Source organism: Ylistrum balloti, unplaced genomic scaffold (genome assembly GCF_031769215.1).
Source record: "Ylistrum balloti isolate Yb309-2 unplaced genomic scaffold, AGI_CSIRO_Ybal_v1 Utg370568, whole genome shotgun sequence".
Classification (NCBI taxonomy): Eukaryota; Metazoa; Mollusca; class Bivalvia; order Pectinida; family Pectinidae; genus Ylistrum; species Ylistrum balloti.
The window spans coordinates 1,820,339-1,842,758 of NW_026782356.1; the positions used below are offsets into that span (position 1 = coordinate 1,820,339).

Here is a 22,420-nt window from a genome sequence, read left to right on the forward strand (position 1 = left end):
GTTACACTCAAAACGTTTGAGTGATCGGAGACATAGTCGAAGAAACGAAGACGGACACTCCGGATTTATTACACTTTCAGCAAAGAACTACCTTTACCAAAGAATAGTCTCAGTGCGTCCTGCGATGGGTATAAAGGTGCACTAAGGAGGCTGATGGTTACCCACGGATCGAGTTCTTTGCTTTATTTTTTCGCACCACTTTGAAGTCCTGTCTTATGTATATGATTCTTATCACTGGTCCCAAGTTGCTAGTGTCTTTTAAGGCAATATAGATGTCACTTGAAAAAATAGAAATATTATCGCTTGAACAAGTAACGTAGTTGCTACAATATCTCGTACACGTAGATGACATATGTACATCTGTTGACAGACATTGACATCCGTTTTTTTTTTTTCATACCATATACTTAGATAACGCTCTGACATGGTTGTTGTAGATTTCGGTACCATTACGTTGATTGCTATGCAAAAATGCCATCATTGACAGTTTCAGTTATTTCGACCAAGGCGCCACTCACAATATGATTACGTCATCATTTTATGCAGTGATTTTATACGCCATTTATGATGATTGAGTGTTTTAATACCAATTTAACAAACAGTAGAATTAAACGGAAAAACAGATAACCCCTACAATCAATACCGAAAATTCCTAACCTTTTGTATTAATATTTTAAACGCTTATCATAAGATATCAAATTTTAGTCTGGGTGTAGATTACTCTGATATACAGCATGATAGATAATGTTATTCTAATTAAATGCTTATACCTGGTTTTATCGTCTATCTAGTTTCTGCTGTAATTCTGAGATAAAATGGCATCAAGGTCTATGTTAGCTGATGATTAGGTGGAAATTCCTAAACAAAGTACATTAAAGAAATATTGTATATTCTGCAGTGCTTTTATTCTGATCATGTCTGTTTTATTAGTAAATTTGATTCCAATTAACAGGTAATTTTTATCTGACTTTTTTTTCTTGGCACATTTAAAGTTGCGGTTTTCAATGAAAAATGCAGATGAAGCCAGAGAGTTGTGTGCACAATGATGTCGGTCTGGAAATCCAGATCCGGCGATGACGATAATATGTATGATATGGACATTTGAGGATATCAACAACCTTGACAAAACTCATGAACTCGGGGTACGGGTTCTGGATTCTATGAAAATGGCGGATAGTGCCTTTAGATTCAATTGAACAAATATTTCTTTTCCTAAAACGGTTTGCTATTTAACTATTGTTAAAGCTTTTGCAATAAACCAGTATTACAAGTTTTAACTGATAAAAATTTATATAAGATATGCTGTCGAATAATATACTTACACATGTAACTCGTCACACATAGTCCAATATTCAATAAAATTAGGATCAATACCAAAACTTTTGTAAATATGTACTGTCCATATGTATATTTGTTCCTTTTTCACAATTCTAGTGTGATAGTAGGGGTCCCGATGGCAAATTTAATACATTAACGGTTTTCTTGTAATGTATTACTTGTATTAATGGATCATGGTATAAAAGACAAGAGTACGTGATAAAATCATAGTATGTTGTTTTACAATATAACAACGGTATAGTATGATGTAGTTATAATACAGTATTGTAAATTATACGTGTATAATACTCGTATAACATCGTATAGTTTGGTTATAGTATCATATCGTACAATATACATTGCAATATTGGTACTGTATTACATTGTATACATTGCAATATTGGTACTGTATTACATTGACCACGATATATATATAATATAAATGTAATATAAATGGTAGTATCATATCGTACAGTATACATTGCAATATTGGTACTGTATTACATTGTATTATCTGACCACGATATAATATTATGTAATATAAATGTGATACTCGTATTACATCGTATGGTTTAGTCACAGTATAATATTATACAATATACGTTGCAGCACTAGTAACAGTGAATTGTCTAATCATGATCTGATATTGCACAATACTATTGTACAATAGTTTACAATATAGTGTATATCATATTATTCAGTTATAGTATAATATCGTACATCACGAGTCATTTATATGTTACACGTCACATAAAAACAGCCTATTTCCATGTCTAAGATTACACTATTATCTATGTATGTTTTACAAAATTAGTAGTTATGTTTCAGCTTTATTTCCATAACATTAGATCTTCTGTTATACAATCATATCATGTTTAAAGGGGAATAACTCGTACTTTTCAAACTAAAATTCAAAATCAGTGTTTTATTAAATGTGTATTATTATCGAACCAATTTATTTTTGGGCTATATATTTTGTCGACTTCATTTTATAAAACATTCATATCATTTGACAGAGGTATATACCAGCAAAATAAATTTACTGGGGTAACCTTGCTTTTTGTGAATTATCCTTCCTCCTCATCAAACGAGCTGGTAGTGCCCGCATTAAAGTTGTCAATTAATTGATAGACCAATGCGTTAGAGTATAAAGCAAAAATACAACATTGTAAGTATTTTTAACAATAGAATAGTGACGATGATTGATGAAGTGTAAAACCTAGACGAAGGATCAATTGTACCACAGACCCATAGAAACATATTGTGATGTCAGTTGCGAAAAAAAAAAAAAAAAATCTGTGCAGTATTTGTGTGACGCTTGTCAAGTTCATGAAAGGAATGCGGAAATATTAGACACCTATATAATTTCGACAGGAAATTCACATATGAAACCTCTGATGAACTGTTTTATTTAATTGATATTTGAACATGGTAACACCACAAACGAAGGAACACAATCTTCACTCGTGCCCTATCTGAGCATTCTACCCATGTATAATATATATCCTATGTCCATGTATATCTATATATTGCAATCTAGGTGTTCATAGCACACATTAGACAATTTGCCACTATGATCATGTCAAGAATTTCCGGATGTCGATCACTACAACTTCCAAAATCCTTTATTAGGAATGTCGTGTCGATATATATTTTTAGGCAGATGTCGAATTTCTTGTTTAGGCGATTTGGTGCCGTGGATCGTGAGTCCAAAATTGCCGTCCTTCTTCAGTTGTCTTTCCATGTTCATGTGTATATGTATATTCATTTGGAACATGTATGTAAAGTTCTACAAAGCTGACTTACGTTACTGTTTTTTTTTTTTTTTTATCAAATTGAATTCTCGAACTTGTTTTTCGGTTGCCGGGATACTTATTCCCAACTTTACAGAGATGTCGTGTTAAATTATTATACATTAAAGGTATAACGTACATGGAGCTATATGAGACTCAATATTAAAATGTATTTATAATTCTACCTATCAGTTCACAAATACCTACCTTATTTAATTTGGTTGTCCTGTTTCACCAATAACATTCTTTGTCGAAGTACCAGATGACGTTTATCCTTCTGGAATACCTGGTTTAATTCCCTTGGTAGGTTCATAGATCCCCGTATATATCTTAGTTTGAAGTATGATTTTATGATCTATTATCTATCCTACACTGTAGTTACTCTTGGTAATAGAAGACACAACATCGCTGTGTAGCGTGAAGATTGAGAAAATACTGTATTCCCTCGTCTGGAGTGTGTGTAAAGATTTGCCAAACGAGGTCAGCACTGGATTATGACATACTGTATTGATAAATGTAGCGATGAGGTTCAATATCGATGAAATATCACTGCTTAAGGCAAACCTAATTGATATAACAATAACATTTGTGTTACGTATAAAACTTTTACTGTGACATGTGTAGAATCTCGTGAACAGCAAAAACACCGTTATGACGGTTTCCAATATTTAGATGTACAGTGTAACAAAGTGCTGTCAACACAAAGCATTCGGTAGGACACTCTGACGACTACTGCTCATCTCCTGATCTGCTTTAATATGAAAAGTGTTCGATTCACCTGATTTTTTTTTATTTTGATCAGTATTCGAAATCATGTTTGGATCTATTATTGCCAAAATAATCCTCATTCAAAATAATCATGTAGCATATCACCGATATACACACAAAATGATGCCTGTTATGTATTACTAGGATAGTGTTTTGTCCCCATGATGACTCTTTCTAATATCCGATAGCCGTAGATATAACAAGACAATATAGACATGAGCGTGGCGACACTGAATACAGGTGACTCAATGAAAACAAACAGATGATTAAAAACATATTTTTATTATTTTCACGCAGATGTAGCAATTGAAATGTATTATCACAGGCTTGTATACGTCATTCAGTATAAGAAATCGATCACAAATTCATATCGATCATAAAAGATATATTTGTAAGAATGTCTCAAACTATTATAACTCAAAATATGAAATGTGACCGCCGCCGTATTCTTTTTATCATTTGTAAAATCAGCATTTTCTTAAACTGCTTTGAAATAAAAAAAAAAAAAAAAACTGTGATGATATCTTGACTCAATGCTGCCTTCTTAGTGGCACGACTGTGCATATCACAACATTTCACTCAAAGCTGTATTAAATCAAGATAAAATAACTTGGACAATACCATTTGCAGCTATTGAGGACGTAACGCGTTGCGCATTCGCAGATTTCTCGCTCCACGTGAACGATTTTTTAAATTAGATTATATAGCGGCATTTCAGAAAAATATTAATATATCGTTTTGTAGATAAAAAATCCCAAAATGTATGTCTTTGGTCAGTAAAGTTAACTTTTCGTCGTTACAAATACATAATTCTTAATTTTTTAAGATGAAACTTAAATGTGTCATTTTTCAGTTGAAACTTACACATGAATCTTCTTCATAGTCTAAACAATGTTTAAACAAAACTATTATTGGACAACTTCAATGTGAAATAAAAGCAAAAATATGTATAAATCTCCAAATGTATGCCTCTGGCTATCAAGTATAGTAACTTTCCAACACATTGATATAACTTTGACAAACTTGAATCAAAAATTAGTTGTGTCAATTTTTAGGTGAAAATGGAACATAGCTTCAGTTCACACTTCCAGCACTGTACAGGTAAACACGACATCAATGTACTTGTATCGATGAGTCATTAAGACGGACTGTTGTTATATATAGTATATAATCATATTGTTTTCTGATCAATAACCTTTTTTCTATAACCAATTTATATAATCAGTTCCTTTTTATTCAATTGGTGTTGATATCTTAATACTAGTATAAAGAATGTAAATTCTGTACGTACAATTCTGTTTAAAATAAAATGTTCTGGGCACTTTCTTTCGTGGCGTACATCCAATATATTGTCTCAAGGGGACTAATTTACATAATGTATATAAATCATCTGAAAGATTCTAATATATTTCATTTTTTTGTAGTTTGTCTATCGCCAGGAAAACATTTCATATTGTACAGTAATGTCCTGGCGAAAGTGCACCTGATAGTCATAAATGAGAGTTTTTGTTAGGGTACGTTATGTCATGAAAGGATTAATTTACCAACGATAAAACCACAACACACGGCAGATACCGCTAAACAGATATCTACTTTTGTACACATTGGTTGTCGATAGTTAACACTACCGCTGTCGTTCAACGATTTATGATAGATGTAGAACGGTAAAAAGATGTGTAAAAAGTCTGGTAACATAAATCCGAAATTACGTAACTTCTGGTACATTTTTCCTTTACCTAGAAACATTTGTACGAAAAACTGATCAACGCCCCCTATCAGTAAATGCACGGAACTAATACAGATAATCGTGATTATTTTCCATTTATCAATCTGTTGTGATTTTGAACATAGCTGCAGTATAAGATATGTTGATATAAATTCGGTAGCTGTAAAGAAAAATTGATGTACAAACTGATCATAAAAATCATCATTCAGATAATTAAGATAATTCCACCAGGAATAATAAAGGGGATAAATGTCCATGAGGAAAAGAAACACCATGGGTATTCGACTTTTCCGGGAGCTCACTGTAACACACAGATATTTTAAAGCCTCGTATGCCGCGATCATATGACAAGTGGTAAGTATCCAGATATAGAAAGTCTGTGCCGTGGCGTTAAAGTAGATGTGTTTATATTTGATGACATCTTGATTCTGGTAAGATCCTGAAACAGACAAAATCCATTCCTAACTTTAGACAAGACGAAAACTGACAAAAAAAGATAAGCAGTCTGTTGATATTCCCATTTAACTTGAAACACTTCTACGCTCCTGATACATGATAATAAAACGAGTCAGGGATCATCACACAGTGTTAAGGGACCATCACACAGTGTAAAGGGACCATCACACAAGGGACAATCACACAGTTTTAAGGGACCATCACACAAGGGACCATCACACAGCATTAAAGGCCCATCACACACGGGACCATCCCACAGTCTTAAGAGACCATCAAACAGTGTTAATGGACCATCACACAGTGGTAAGGGACCATCACACAAGGGACCATCGCAGAGTGTAAAGGGACCATCACACAAGGGACCATCACACAGTATTAAAGGCCCATCACACACGGGACCATCACACAGTGGTTAGGGACCATCACACAGTGTAAAGGGACCATCACACAGTGTAAAGGGACCATCACACAGTGGTAATGGACCATCACACAGTGTTAAGGGACCATCACACAGTGTTAATGGACCATCACATAGTGTTAAGGGAGCATCACACAGTGGTAAGGGACCATCACACAGTGGTAAGGGACCATCACACAGTGGTAAGGGACTATCACACAGTGTTAATGGACCATTACACAGTGGTAGGGGACAATCACACAGTGTTAAGGGACCATCACACAGTGGTTAGGGACCATCACACAGTGGTAAGGGACCATCGCACAGTGTTAACGGACCATCACACAGTGGTAAGGACCATCACACAGTGTTAAGGGATCATCACACAGTGGTAAGGGACCATCACACAGTAGCAAGGGACCATCACACAGTGGTAAGGGACCATCACACAGTGGTAAGGGACCAACACACAGTGGTAAGGGACCATCACACAGTGTTAACGGACCATCACACAGTGGTAAGGGACCATCACACAGTGGTAAGGGACCATCACACAGTGGTAAGTGACCATCACACAGTGTTAATGGATCATCACACAGTGGTAAGGGACTATCACACAGTGGTAAGGGACCATCACACAGTGGTTAGGGACCATCGCATAGTGTAAAGGGACCATCAAACAGTGTAAAGGGACCATCACACAGTGGTAAGGGACCATCACAAAGTGTTAAGGGACCATCACACAGTGGTAAGGGACCATCACACAGTGGTAAGGGACCATCACACAGTGTTAAGGGATCATCACACAGTGTTAATGGATCATCACACAGTGGTAAGGGACCCTCACACAGTGGTAAGGGACCATCACACAGTGGTAAGGGACCATCACACAGTGGTTAGGGACCATCGCACAGTGTAAAGGGACCATCAAACAGTGTAAAGGGACCATCACACAGTGGTAAGGGACCATCACACAGTGTTTAGGGACCATCAAACAGTGGTAAGGGACCACCACACAGTAGTTAGGGACCATCACATAGTGGTAAGGGACCATCACACAGTGGTAAGGGACTATCACACAGTGGTTAGGGACCATCACACAGTGGAAAGGGACCATCACACAGTGGTTAGGGACCATCACACAGTGGTTAGGGACCATCACACAGTGGTTAGGGACCATCACACAAGGGACCATCACACAGTGGTAAGGGACCATCACACAGTGGTAAGGGACTATCACAAAGTGGTAAGGGACTATCACACAGTGGTAAGGGACCATCACACAGTGGTTTTGGACCATCACACAGTGGTAAGGGACTATCACACAGTGATAAGCATCTTCCAATAGCAATTAAGAAATTAACTGCATCTTCAGAACTCGTAACTCATACCGAGCCTAGATTTTAAAACCCGTCAGTCGACTGTTTATATCGAAATCTAACGAATGGAATGAAACGTCGAAATCTAGATCGGGAAAATTATTAGGCCAATAATCCAATAAATGTCACAAGTTTTATATATGAGATCATTTCAAAGAACTTCAAGTTTATGTGTCTATACTGAACCGAGTCGCTAATCGAATAAATCATAGGTAGTAGGCAGGTTACGGCAAACTTTGGACACTTTTAATCAATAAGCGATGTGTATAGGTAATGCTATTTTGTGTATCGTCACAGATGTAGGGTTTGGAATATTTCTCAACAAAAAATATATTTATTAGAATACAAAACTAGAGTTGCCGAACGGCGTTGCAAAGATAGCAAACATGGCTTCGTTAACTTCAGCGTCAAGAAAATATACACCTACCCAAACGTTAATTTGTATGTATTATAAAGGTTCAATTTCACTAAAAAAAAGTCAGGTATTTCAACAAACTTGTAAGAAAAAGTCACTAGGACAACGATTTCAACGGGGCTCCGTCAGATCTCCATGAAACGAGGTCCAATTGGGAAATGTTTTTACTAAAATGTCCTTTGTGTTATACATTACCTTTAAAAACAGTGTCCCAGCATGTACATCTACAGTTCTCTTTGTCTACCGGTTCTTTATCAGGTACCCATAACTTCAAGTGGAAAATCCCTGTGTAATAAATGCAAATCCATACAAAACCCACAACAGGAACAATCAAAGGGAGACAACCTCTCCAAAAACACTACGCAAAATGTATATCGTGTATCAAATGTGCTACCGACACAAATCCTGATACAAAACTACAAGCATGTTTTATAAGGTTCACCTTTTCACGAAGAATTGTACAGAAAATGGGTGATGAAATTATCTCCACTTTTAACAGCAGTTGTCAAGATTGAAAATCATTTGGTAAAGTTTCATGTATCTGACGTAAATCCTGGGATCAGCGATATATGTTTCCGTCTACCGGGCAATGATATTGTAATGCTATATATTAACAGAACTTAAGAGCATTTCCATCAAAACCAACACTCTTGTTACAGTTAAGCTTCTTGCATTTTAATGTGTTCAGTTACATGGATATATGTTAAATGAGCGGATGGTGTTGCATGTACAATCATGGTATGGTTTGATGTAAATACAGTCTCTGCTAGCTAATGGACATCTTTCCTTCTTTGATCAGTTGGTAGAGTTGTGAATTTTCTCACTGAATTCAATTTTTGTTGGAGCAGTCGATAGCAATGTGTTTTTCCTACCCCAAAGGAATCCGAAATTCATACATATACATAGTGCTTGTGACCCTATAGAATCACAATGACTGGACGGTCTACACGTCTTAATGATATCAAACGTCCCGCTAAACTTAGCTAATATAATTGTTGTATAATGACACAAAAAAAAACAACCTTGGAGGGAATATTGGTGTTGGTCACTCTGACATGATCAGATCGACACTGTGTGTACACTGTACAGAACCGGGTATATAAACACAAACAAATATATACTGTTCAAGATCTACCTGTTGATATATGGAACAATATACATATATTGCCTGGGGTTGAGGTCAACATGTGTTATGTTGAACTAGGGGACTAAAGTGTTGCCTGAGGCCGAAGGGTCTGAGTGTTCAACATAACACCGAAAATCAAGTCTTTCAATGTTTAGTTATACTGTCTACCGTTGATATATAACAGATAACATTTTGGGTGGTTGCACTTTCACTATTATTGAAAATGTCACCATTGTCTTCAGCAGTACATTGAGCAAGTCTGTCCATGGTGGCAGACGACTGTATATCTGCACGTAGTTTCGGAGAAGGCGTTGATAAGTTGCAATAGCATGTGCCTAACCCTTGTCTTACGGCAATAAATATGGTTAACTTAACAGATGTCAGTGATACCATCATTCAGTGCGTTCCGCCATATCGTCGTGTCTCGGAAAATCATCTGAAAACCAGAGCAATGCTAATTCGTTCATGTGATTGACACAAATCTCATTCTGGATATTTTGGTGTGTTTTGAGTATTATAATTGAATGTCTCATAATGACTATCTATATAATCTCTTTTTCTCTTCTGTTCTTTCTATCTTCTCATCTTTTCCTCCTTTTGATGAAATGACTTAAACTTACAATTGTACGTCTACGATATTACATAATGTATTTTCATGTATATAATATAAATATCGGTGTCACGTGCTGTATATTAATTATTTGTAATTATATATATGGAGTTCGTTAGTTGTTAGAACTGATCTTTGATCCATTTATCTGTACCTATGTTTAAACCATGACGACTGTCCTCATGCATGACTCTGTTTTGAAAGAAAACGACATTTTTAGCATACGACTGCCGCTAAGTGCCACTGGTAAATTGTTAAATATTTTTACCGATCAGAAAAGCTAGCATTTTTAACAACAGCTAGTTCCAAAGGCGGTGATAGGGACGTAGATAAAATTGATGATATCTACGTCCCTGGCTGTGAAAATAGGCTAAAACCTACCTGCGTTACGTTTTCACGTTTAATATAAAAAGTTTAGGACTTGTCTAGCGGTACAAAGACCCAGAGCCCCGTATCGCGTGACGAGGTCACATTTGTACCATAGATACACTGTAACATACTTAAAAAGGTGAAGACGGTTATAAACCCCGAACAGACGTGAAAAGGCACGGGGTCACCTGCTGGACCACGTGGGTTTGCTCACACAGAAAAGCCCCTTGTGGTGGTCCACGTTGGACAGCAAGAGTGATTCATACAAGCTGACAGTGTGTGCCCAATTATTGTAAATTAAATACCAAGATTATATTTTCTATATAACGTAACGAAAGCATTATTTATTTCAATTACCAACATAAGTAGATTTAATTACTGTCTAGTACATCTACCACATCCTTCACTGAAAAGACGGCCGTTTATATATCATCAGCGCTTTACTAATCATACCTGGTTTCAATTTATCATTTTCCTGTACATGTTCCGGACTCAGTGAATATTACTTTCTAGTGTATATATATTTGAAGAATTACTCGTACGCACTGTAGCTACGACTTCATAGATCATAAATATATATGAATCACTTTGTGCAGAAATCTAGTCACCCCAATAACACACGTACAAACCACACTAGTTTGTATGTAAACCGGAAAATCCACTATGTCTAAAAGTCTTAACACCTTAACGTCAAGTTGTCAACTTTTAAAACATAACATATTTTGATGGAGACATTTAACGAGAATCTTCCCTAGTTAGCATATATTATCACATTTCTTTCTTTATCTAGTAGTAAAGCCTAAGCGTTATATGTATTTAAACTCGGTTTTATTTCAAACATAACAACAAGCAAGCTGATTTTATGACACTAGGTACGGACAGCCATACTCCGTAAAGTCTGTAAACATCGTGAATTCACAATACAAACATCCTTGAGATCTAGTTTCTCTTGACATTCATCGTGATCCTAAACCAAGCACGCATACTTTATGACTTATCAACTTTCTATATGGAAAAACATTGCAGTATTTTTAAAATTCAAATCAAGTATGATGAATAAGTTATTTGTTTCCGGTTGTACACATATTTCGGCACGTTTTAAGTTTAATGCACATTGTTGATGTCGCAACATCTATAGAAGGGATGTCACAGTTAAATGCACGACATAAGTTGCAAGACAACGTTTAAAGCGACTTCGCGGTAAAATATTTTTTTCTCTCAATATGTTATATTATTGCATATATATATATATATATATATATATATACAAAGTGTATCACCTAATGAACAACAATGTCCCTTTAATGTACATAAACATGTATCTATCTGTTAAACGTTTTGTCTACATATGACACACAGTTTACATATTAGTACTATTCCTTAAATTCCCTAGAGAAGAATTGACTCGATTTAAGTTTGTATAGCTTGTTGAAAATAACTGATTTCATATTTGTGAATTCCAGTGGCTGGCCATTGTGATATGTATGACGGAATGGGGTGTTCACAATGTAACTCTACCTACTAGTAACCTGCTAAACTTCAAACATAAACACAATATCGTGCGCATTTGGAACAGATTGTATTAATATCCAGTCACAAAAAACAACTGTGTACAAAGGATATTAACGTCACGCGATGTAAAATATAAGATGTTATATAAAGCATGTTAATACATTTCAGTGTAAACCTTCGAGCTACGATATACAACCGATAGTAGTTAAATTGGTAGATTACTGTACGTCTTTGTACCCAAAACGGATCTCCTACTATAAGGAAGCAATTAAAGATATACTCACTTGTGGTGTAGTACTATTCATACGAGTAAAATACATACTTAATTCATGTACCACTTATAGAAAGTGGTCGTGGTGTGTGCATACAGATCACTCGTGCGAATAGCGGGGATGGACTCACCTATATGTAGATATGGTATAACCACCAGAAATGTAATTCCCACACCACAAGATGTTGCCACCGTTCTCCATGTCATTATACGTCCAGTCAAACAGCAACCTAGTAGCTTCTACCAATACGTGAAGGGAGAAATATATTGATCAATTTTCTTTGAATGCAATGTGCCACAGCACGGCTTCCGTATGTACATATGTGTACACACACTCACCGGATCTGCGGTTTCGGTTTTCAGTTGTATAGCCGGTTAGTCGTTGGACAAAGCTGACGGCCAGATACCTGGTTCAATCAGGCCTTCTCTCGGTCTATTCACACTGCAGATGACGATGCATATTTACCGCCCTTTTTTCTTTAAACATCTAGGTATGTAATAATACCTTCTATTTATAAAAATACTATACTAATCATACTTGTAATTACACTTATATCCCGGAATATCGAAACATCCGTCCATCCTTCAGCATATAACAAAGGCATATAGCTAGGCCTTCAACCGTGAAAATCTCGGTCTATTTACATAGCAGACGACAACACATACAAATCGTCCTATATACGTTAAACTACTTCACAAAATACTTTTCATAATCCTCCAAATCACCCGGCTACACAATGGAATATCGATCACATCCGTCTGTCCATAACTGCTCTGTCACCTAAAAGTCTCATAACTCTAGAGTTTTGGCCCCCTAGCGCTCAAGATAGTCGAGGTCTCGCTAAGTCTTCAGGCGTTCGACCGTTTCTACATTTACTTTGTCTCGTATTACAACCGTAACCATGGTGAGTAAATTTCACGTCTATCCGACACTGGACAACACCTTCTGTATCAGCCCATCGAAAATAAAGGACACACCTACTTTACAGGGTAAGCCTGCTCACTGATAGATTCGACGGAGCGACGTTAGACCGAAATTTGTGTCTCTAAAATGATAATGTAATGTCAATAATCACATTAATTTTGCTGTTATTGATACTAAAGAGACATACCTTTTGTTATTGATTGGGTGTATTTTTGTGTGTTTACAATTACGTCTCTATACTGTCCCGATATTCACATTCTATTTCTAGAGTCCAGTTTGACCACTACTTTGTTTCGGGAAACCCCTCTCAAAATTAGGGCTGATCACGTGACGTGATAGATTTGAAAAAAAAGACGCAGATCATTTTGTAAACACTATCATATTGTGGTAAATAGCATTGTCAACAATTATTTGTTTGGGGCTCGCGCAGTGAGCTCATGTAAATGTATAAACAAACCCTAAATGAACGGGAGAAAAGGATGAGGAGACCAATACGTGTATTTTAAAAGCTGTACTCAGCAATAGGAATTTACATTTACAAGTGTACAGATATAAGTAAGACTGAAGTTCTATATACAGCAGGTACACTGTGAAAATACACGACCGAAAAGTCAGGCTCTGTCTAACCAAACACAGGAACACTACTCTAGAAGAAAACTTTCATACCAATGGTCACTTGAATTACACTCTCTAGCACTCTAGCTTTCTTCAAATGTGACTGTGGATGATTGCAGGGGAAATATTGTCTCCCCTTTTATATACTTCATGTGTTAATGGTTCAGCAATTAATCTTATAAACAAATAGTTGTTCCTCGGTAGAAATCCAAACTAACAACCGTTTTAACTGATATAAGCAGATTACATGATTTATTATGTCTAAAACACCACATGACGCACAGAAAACGTTAGATACATTAGAAGAGTATGGTAGATAATGGAGTTTAACTGTAAATGTAAATAAGGCAAATATAGTCTTCTTAAGGACTGGTGGTTTAGTACATTCGAATGAGAATTGGTTTTACGATAATGAGGAAATTGAAATATTAGATGAATATAATTACCTTGGAATTACTTTAAATTTTAAAAGAATATTTACTCAACTTAAACTTGCAGAGCAAGGACGAAAATCATTATACGCGGTGAATAATGTATGTAGATAGACTATTTTTGATATCGAATCTTGTCTTGCTATTTTTGACGCTCATGTAAATAATATTTGAATGTATGAATCTGAAATCTGGGGTTATCACAAATCTCCAGAAATTGAAAAACTCCATACCGTAATTTCTTTGGTCATTACTAGGAATAAGAAAAACAACAAATACTACTATTTTTATACATTGAGTTGTGAAGACTTCCCTTAGAAATACTCAGAAAAGTTATAATTTTCAAATATTGGCTAAAGCTAAAACTGTGAACTAAAATTGTGTTATGACGATATAGTTGAAAAAATGGCCCTTGAATCATTAATTTAAAACGTGACCTTTTAACTGTCGACCTTGGATACATGTTTGTAGATACCAATAACAGTTCTGCTAAATTTCATATTATTGTTTATAAACAACGTTTATTTGACAATTTTCAACAAGAATGTCTTGTGAAAGTTAATTCTTCACCTGAAGGATTTTTATACAAACATCTGGTTGGAAGTATTCAATTCCAGTCATACCTACAAAAGCCAGTTAATGTAAGTTTTCAGAAACTTATTTCTAAGATCCGTTTATCTGTGCATGATTTAGTAATTGAACGTGGACTATACAGAGATGTACCCAGGCAGAGTAAAAACGTGTATTTTATGTGATGAGAACGATGCAGAAGACGAATATCATTTTATTATCAAATGTAAGTTTTATGAAGATTTTTTTGTATCAAATTTATTAAGACATATTATTTTAATAAGCCTGGTATGTTTAAATTCATTCCTTTTCTCAAAACTGAAAATATAAAAGACCTTGATAATTTAGGAAAGTATCTAACGTCAGCACATAAAAGTAAGAAAGATTTATTGTGACAAATTAATTAGTATTTTCGTGGTCTCCTCCAAAAATATTATACCAGCATAACGAATGATGACATAGTGTTTATGATGGTAAGAATGCGAGTGTCTTTGTCCTTTGACTTTTATTTATCCAGTAAGTTGTACAACTTACGGAAATAAATTGAATTGAGCACATGGTAGATTGAATTGAATTACGCAAACGTTGACACTTCGCCAACATTAAGTAAGAACTCTCGACCAGCGTACACTATAAATAAAACAGGTACCAGTGGCTACACAGGTAAGGTGGTTAAAATAGCTTGTCGTACCTGGTCAACGGTATGTGTACGTACATACATGTAAACAGAGACATATATATTACATGTAATATATACGTCTCTGATGTAAACAACACATGTTAAAGAAATATAGCAATTCATAGATATATCACAAAGAACTTTTCAATATTTTTCACATATTTGTAATTGATCGTTAATTTACGTTTATCCATTTTTTTATCTGTTAAAATTGCTTTGATGTGTAATAAATCTATTTCCATTGTTCTCAAGCATATGTTTTCAGGGTGACAAGCGAGCTCTCCCCGGTAAATGTTTCGTTATCTAATTATGTACCCGAGGCTATTACGTCATCTACTGTTAATGGTTTAGCGGTAACGTCTCTTTTGTTTCATTAATCTCTATTATTTACCTGTCTACACGTCAGTATCGATAATGGTCACTTCCGTTTAATATATTCGTTTTGGAGACCTATCTGGCAATTGGATTACCAACCAGCAAAGGGACAACACTACGGATTACCGAGTGTGAACAGAACTCTGTCATTTCATTGGACTTAGGATTTTTACATAGTTGGACTTTCATATAAATTGTATATGTATTTCGTAATACCAATATATACGAACTTATTTATCATCACTCTCCAATCTGTCATCATATTGTGATTTAAAATCAAATGCGTTGTTGAATAGTAACCATCATCACAAACGAACTTTGAACTTCTGGTTTTGTGTCTCATCACACAATATACCAGGCAAATTGTAACAAACGGGATACAAAAAGATTATATGAAAGATACATGTACTTACATTTACAATTAAAGTGTAACTTCGCGACACTGCTCCTGCTTAGACGTAAATTTTGTCCTCAAATTAGGAACTCTGTAAAAGAAAAAGTATTTAGCAGCATCACTATATAAATAAAACACATTGTAATATAAATATATGACAATACGACTTAGTTAATAACAAAATCACATCAAACTGAAAAAAACAGAAAAAAAGAAAGTCACCATTCACTTTGTCCGTTTACATTCCATTAGTATATCATGACTTTGGAAACCCCACATAAGAGCAATACAGTCAAATGTCATCATGTTATCCTGGGGGTTGCTGGCGTGTCCCGCGCCAGTTCCACCGAAAGTACTTTCCAATCGCGTCCAGATAATACACAGAAACTAAGTGACGGAATTCCTTCCAGGAAATCTTACAAGAACACCATGGTCCACAGTAGTGGAGCTATCTTCCGTGTGGCAACACGGGAATATCATTCTTTCTTGGTCCACGATAGTGGAGTCATCTTCCACGATTTCACGTGGGAACATCAAATTTTCATCCCATAGTCTCGATGCCAGCCAGGCTTCACGATTCACCTTCCTCGTCTACCAACAACATTTTTAGTGTCGGAGAGACTATTGCAAGTTGAGTTAGATGCACTGAGAGCATCATCTTCGGATTACTCAAATGCTTCAGCAGGGAAGTACCAATCCTTACGCAAAAACGTAATTTTATTTAACTATTTTTTCTTGTTTTGATGAATTATTAAGTTTTAATAGATAATAAGATATATTTCATTACTAAGCCATAAAAGCTTGGTTAAGCGTGGATCTGTGCAAGTGAAGTAATAGTAATAATAAGAACAATAATAAGAATAAGACCACGGCATGAAAAATGCCTTTAACCTCCTACTCGTAAATGTCCCAAAACTGCATTTGGATGCAGACCAAATCGGCCTGGGCTTCATCATAGTTACAAGAGTTACAGTTACCTGGTTTCAGCATGTTGTCCCCCATCAGCTGTGAAGTTCATCGATATACCATCGCAGTACCGAGTAGTCACTCTAGGAGGTCAGAATGGATTATTCAAGAATTTTTATCTTTGTAAGTGGAAGAAAGCAGATATTATATGTATTGAGGAAACTAGCAAATATATGAGAAAGGGAGTGGGGGTATAATTGTGTCTTCAGCAATCATAACTCTAGATCAGTTGGAGTAGCTATCTTGATGAGAAATACATTTGAATATACTATTCATGGCAATAGGATTGATACTTCAGGTATATTTATTATGTCAGATATAACAGTTAACCAAAAACAGATTGACTTTACCATGTGTTTATGGGCCTAATAAAGATTCGCCTGTTTTTTTCTCTCTCATATTTCCTAAATACTATTAGAGTATTCAATAATACTTCTGTTATACTCTGTGGCGACTGGAATGTTAAACAGAATAAGGATTTAGATACTCAAAATATCATTCACAATAATAACCCTGAAGCCCAACAGGAAATAAAAAAAATACAATTAATTTCTATGATTTTGTTGATCCCTGGCGACAGCTTTTTCCAGGCAGTACACATAATGACAAAACAATCCTGTTCGTCAAAGCAGATTAGATTATTTTCTAATATCTACAGACATATTTTCATAAATTAAAGATACTAGTATCATCCCTGGATATAAGACTGACCACTCTTGCATAATATTAGAAGTAAGTTTTAGTAACATTATAAGGGGAAAGGATATTGGAAGCATAATGCATCATTGTTAAAAGACAGAGTTTATGTTCAAAACGTTAAAGATTGCATTGATCAAACTATTAACGAATACTATACAGAAGGTGATAAACAGTCATTGGTTTTTAGAATTAATGATTAACATTTTTTTGAATTATTGAAGATGAAAATTAGATCAGAAACATATCCTTTTCCAATTTGAAAGCAAAACATAGAAGAAAAGTTGAAAAAGAACTAGAGACAAAAATAGGCAACATAGCAACAAGCATCAATAAGAATTCTATAGATAACTTATGTCAGGAGTATGAAGAGAAAAAACAACAGTTAGAAACTAAATGGAAAAACAACGTTGAGGGGTTAATGTTAAGATCAAAAGCTAACTGGTATGGAAATGGGGAAAGGCAACAAAATATTTTTGTATTTTAGAAAAAAAGAAATTTTGTCGACAAAACTATAAGTGAACTAATTAATGACAATGGGAATATCTTAAAGGAACAGAATGATATTATGCAAGAGGAGGTAAGTTTGTTCCAACAACTTCGTCACATTTAGATTTGGAGGATCTAGTAGAATCCTTCTTTTTTGAGAATCAGGTTAAATAAGATGATTCAGACAGACTAATTTGTGAAAGAATTCTGAAATTAGAGGAAATGGCCAAAGCTTTGAAAAGTATGAAAAATGGGAAAAGTACTGGTTCGGATGGATAAAGCGTTGATTTTTATAAATCCTTTTGGGCAGATTTGGGTGTGTTCTACTGAAATTTATAAATCATGCATACAGGACGGGGCAACTATATAATTGCTTCAGCTGCTATAGCTAATAGACTGAAAGTAGTTTTACCAAAAATCATAAGTGATTCTCAAACAGGCTTTTTGAAAGGTAGGTTTATTGGTGACAACACAAGACTGGTATATGAAACATTGCATTTATTACAAGAAGATGATGAATCAGGACTTTTATATTTGTTAGACTTTGAAAAAGCATTTGATTCTATCGAATGCAATTTGATAAAAAAAGGCCCCTCTCTCTGCCATTGGTTTGAAATATTATACAAACATTCAAAAAGTTGCATAATAAACCTTGACCATCTCTCTGATTTCTTCAATCTAGGGCGTGGTTGTCGTCAATGTGACCCATTCTCACCATATATTTTTATAATAGGGGTAGAATTTTATCAATAGCGATTAAAGCTAACAAGGATGTAAAAGGCATTATTATTAATAACAGGTATCTATGTTTGAGTCAGTATGCTGATAATGCTTATTTACTAATGGATGGTTCTGAAAAATCCCTCATATCAGTTTTTAATTTGTTAAAACAATTTGCTATCATTTCAGGGTTAAAATAAATTTACAGAAATCAAGTTTATATTGGATTGGAAATAAAAAAAAAATCAGAGGAACGTATATATCCGGAGCTGAATCTAAATTAGTCCTCATCTGGGTTTAAATTACTGGGTATAAAATTCTCTTTAAATCTGGAGGCAATGGTTGAAATAAACTTTCGCAACAAAATACTTCAAATAGAAAAATTACTTAGATTTTGGAACAACAGAGATATCTCATTGGTTGGCAGAATCACAGTTGTAAAAGCATTAGTAGTTTCTAAGTTTGTGCATTTATTCACATCATTGCCAAATCCACCAAAACAATTTCTAGACAAATTAAATAAACTTATTTTCAAGTTTATCTGGAATTTTAAGACAGAGAAGATTAAAAGAGACACACTTATAGGTAAAAAAGAAAAAGGTGGACTTAGTGTAACGCATATATACTCATTTAATAAATATTTAAAAACGAGAAATGGATAAAGACAATTTATAACGAGTATAGTGCTTCTTGGAAATCAAAAATACAAAACATTCTTCCAGTTAACCCTGATATTTTGTTTGATCTTGATAGTTCGAAAATAGTAGAATTAGCAAGACATGTAAAAAAATGTTTTTGGAAAGATGTAATTAAGGCTCTAGCAGAATTACAGTCAGAACCAAAAACTCTTGATGAGTATCTTGGGGAAAGTATCTTAAATCTGTCAACATTTGAATCTTTTAGACATTTCACATAATAGAAACATCATGGATTAAAGACTATATCTGATATTTTTGATAATTATGATAATGTTTAAAATTTGATTGAATTCCAAGGAACACCTGGTTTACAATATTAAAATATTATGCACTAGTCAGAAAAGTAGATAGAAAATGGAAACAAGAATATAGGGAAGAACGTCTTAATGGAATAAACGTTAGTCCATTAAAATGAAAAGACATACTTTCAATGATGTTATCAAAAACCAATTCCAATTTTTATATTCCATGTTTACTGCCCAAAATGTTCAAACACCAATTAAAAGCCAAGAGAAATGGCAATTAGTATTAAACTTGCAAACCTCTCCCATGGATTGGAGTAGTAAATACAAAAATATATTCAATTATACACAGGAGACAAAATTACAAACATTTCTGTATAAGAAAAGGATCCTACCAACCAATGATTTATTGTACAAAATGCAGATTGTTCCCAATAACAAATGTATTTTCTGTCAAAGAGAACCTGAAACAGTGGAACGCATCTTTTCTAAATGTTTCTATTCAGTACAAATTTTTGAGGAGCTTTACCACTGGTATTCACAATATGATCCAATTGACCAATATAATTTTAGAGAAATTGACATTTTGTTTGGCAATCAATGGTTCAGTAAGGTTTTAAACCATTTTCTCCTCCTCACAAAACATCACATATACTACAGTCAAGTCAATCATTTAATACCAAACATTTTGGCATGTAAATCTATTTTCAAAAACGTAAAGACTGTTCTTTGAGATATTTTATTTTGATTGTCATCTACTGATATCAAAGTCCTTCACTTTTTTGTTTTTGAGGTGTCATCATTTAGGCAATAAAATGGATTTATGTCCCTTAAAAGTCTCCGTTAATCAAAAGAAATAGACACCCCAACCTTCCCCCTAAAGGCCTCCATCAGTCCAAAGGTCCTTGTTCGTTATTGCAAGATATCCGGTGTGTGTTATGTGTGAAAGATGTGTGAAAATTTTGATCAACTTGTATAAAACAAAACTATACAATGAACTGTTTGAAAATGGTGTGAAGAAGTTATGAAAATAGAATGGAAATGTTGAAAAAAATTATGGTAAAATATGTAAATATTTATATTTTGTACGTATGAATGTTGTATGGTGTGTGGTGTGCTAGAACCCTTCTGTGGAGAGGACATTATTTGGACTGACCCCAGGGCCCCAACCCTGGCAGTCTCAATTATCGCTGGAATAATGAAATATTTGTGAAAAAAAAAGAATTGTGCTGGTAAATCTACCATTACTGCTAAATGAGTTTACTCACTAGTGTTGACGTTTGATGAACGGAAAGTCCACAAGAGAAGTGTTCTTTCACAAGAAATAAAACAAACATTTGGGAATTTTCCACGACAAACGAAATATTAAGGTGTGACGTACAATTGTTTTCGTTGCGATCACATATACGCTCAGTGTCTGGAGTGCAAAACAAACGGATATTGCCGTAAAACATTTTTGATATTTTGGGACGGTCTTTGTCCTCTATAAAGGGCCTTTGGCGTCCATCGGCCGAGGGGATTATCGTAACACCTAAATTTACACCACCGCTCTCGTTATAGATTTATAACTTTTTATTTGTTTTATGTTCTATGTCTGTGATGTAATCTATTTGATATTTATGCCTTGATAAAGGGACAGTTTGCCTCGAAATTTGTAATTTCGCTTATATGTACTGTTGCTATTACTTCATTGATCATATATCTATTCCAGTAATACGCATCCAACGAACGTTTGTTTGTTAGGATCAAGTACCAATTTTGAACCATGCCGTGGACATTACTTACTAGATTCTATATATATTGATTTTCTGAATTACAATGTATAACAGAATAATCTCGGCAGTGTTTACAACTTTACCCCTATTTTCCTACCAAGACTAGCCAACATTGCTTAAAAACTGAAGGTTCTTAAGCATTTTATGATTTGTCAAACACAACGAAAAGTTGCCACTAGATATAACTGGTCCGTTTGATGATGTCGTTGTTGTTGCTGCTGATGATGAGGATGAAGCTGCAGCTGCAAATTGTGATGTGGTCGGTGTGGTTGAGGTGTTTGTTGACATCGGTGCATTGAACGGTAAGCTCCTCAGGGCATATGAATGTGACACTTCCTGATCGTGGTCCTGTGACTTCCGGCTGTAGTTTGTTGGACGGTTGGGTTGGATGGGTAGGGATATCCATTAGGTAATATTTATAGCAAACCTATTGTACTTAAATTGCACTCGGCCGGGTGTTTTATAATGGGATGTCAACCGGTCTAGTCATCTAAGGTAATTTCATTGTCTGATTGTCTTTATAAGATGACATGATACGTCTACAGGAAAAATAGTATATGTACTTCAAAGCAATTAGCTAAGCTAAAGTCTAAACCGAGATACAAAAGGTACCTGATTTCTCTTTGTCCTGAATTTCTTTATAGGCATTTTTGGCTAGATCTGAGCTAAATGTTCAATACTGAGATTATAATGATAAAGAATTTAA

General features: G+C 34.9%; 1 protein-coding gene across 1 annotated transcript; it reads right to left on the reverse strand.

Annotated features, from left to right (window-relative positions):
* Window positions 1–4,727: 4,727 nt before the first annotated feature.
* On the reverse strand, window positions 4,728–12,404 carry LOC132556442 (uncharacterized). Its single transcript, XM_060220854.1, has 3 exons — window positions 12,271–12,404; window positions 8,447–8,536; window positions 4,728–6,043 (listed from the first exon to the last, which is right to left on the reverse strand). The coding sequence occupies exons 1-3, from the start codon at window positions 12,344–12,346 to the stop codon at window positions 5,403–5,405; spliced, it is 807 nt and encodes a 268-aa protein (XP_060076837.1). The 5' UTR covers window positions 12,347–12,404; the 3' UTR covers window positions 4,728–5,402.
* Window positions 12,405–22,420: the final 10,016 nt, after the last annotated feature.

Excerpts from the sequence above, each read along its gene's own strand:
- LOC132556442 (XM_060220854.1), bottom strand. The coding sequence starts at position 12,346 with ATGACATGGAGAACGGTGGCAACATCTTGTGGTGTGGGAATTACATTT. Across the intron at positions 8,537-12,270 it reads TATACCATATCTACATATAG|GGATTTTCCACTTGAAGTTA; the intron begins GTGAGTCCATCC and ends TTTATTACACAG. Across the intron at positions 6,044-8,446 it reads CTGGGACACTGTTTTTAAAG|GATCTTACCAGAATCAAGAT; the intron begins GTAATGTATAAC and ends TGTCTGTTTCAG.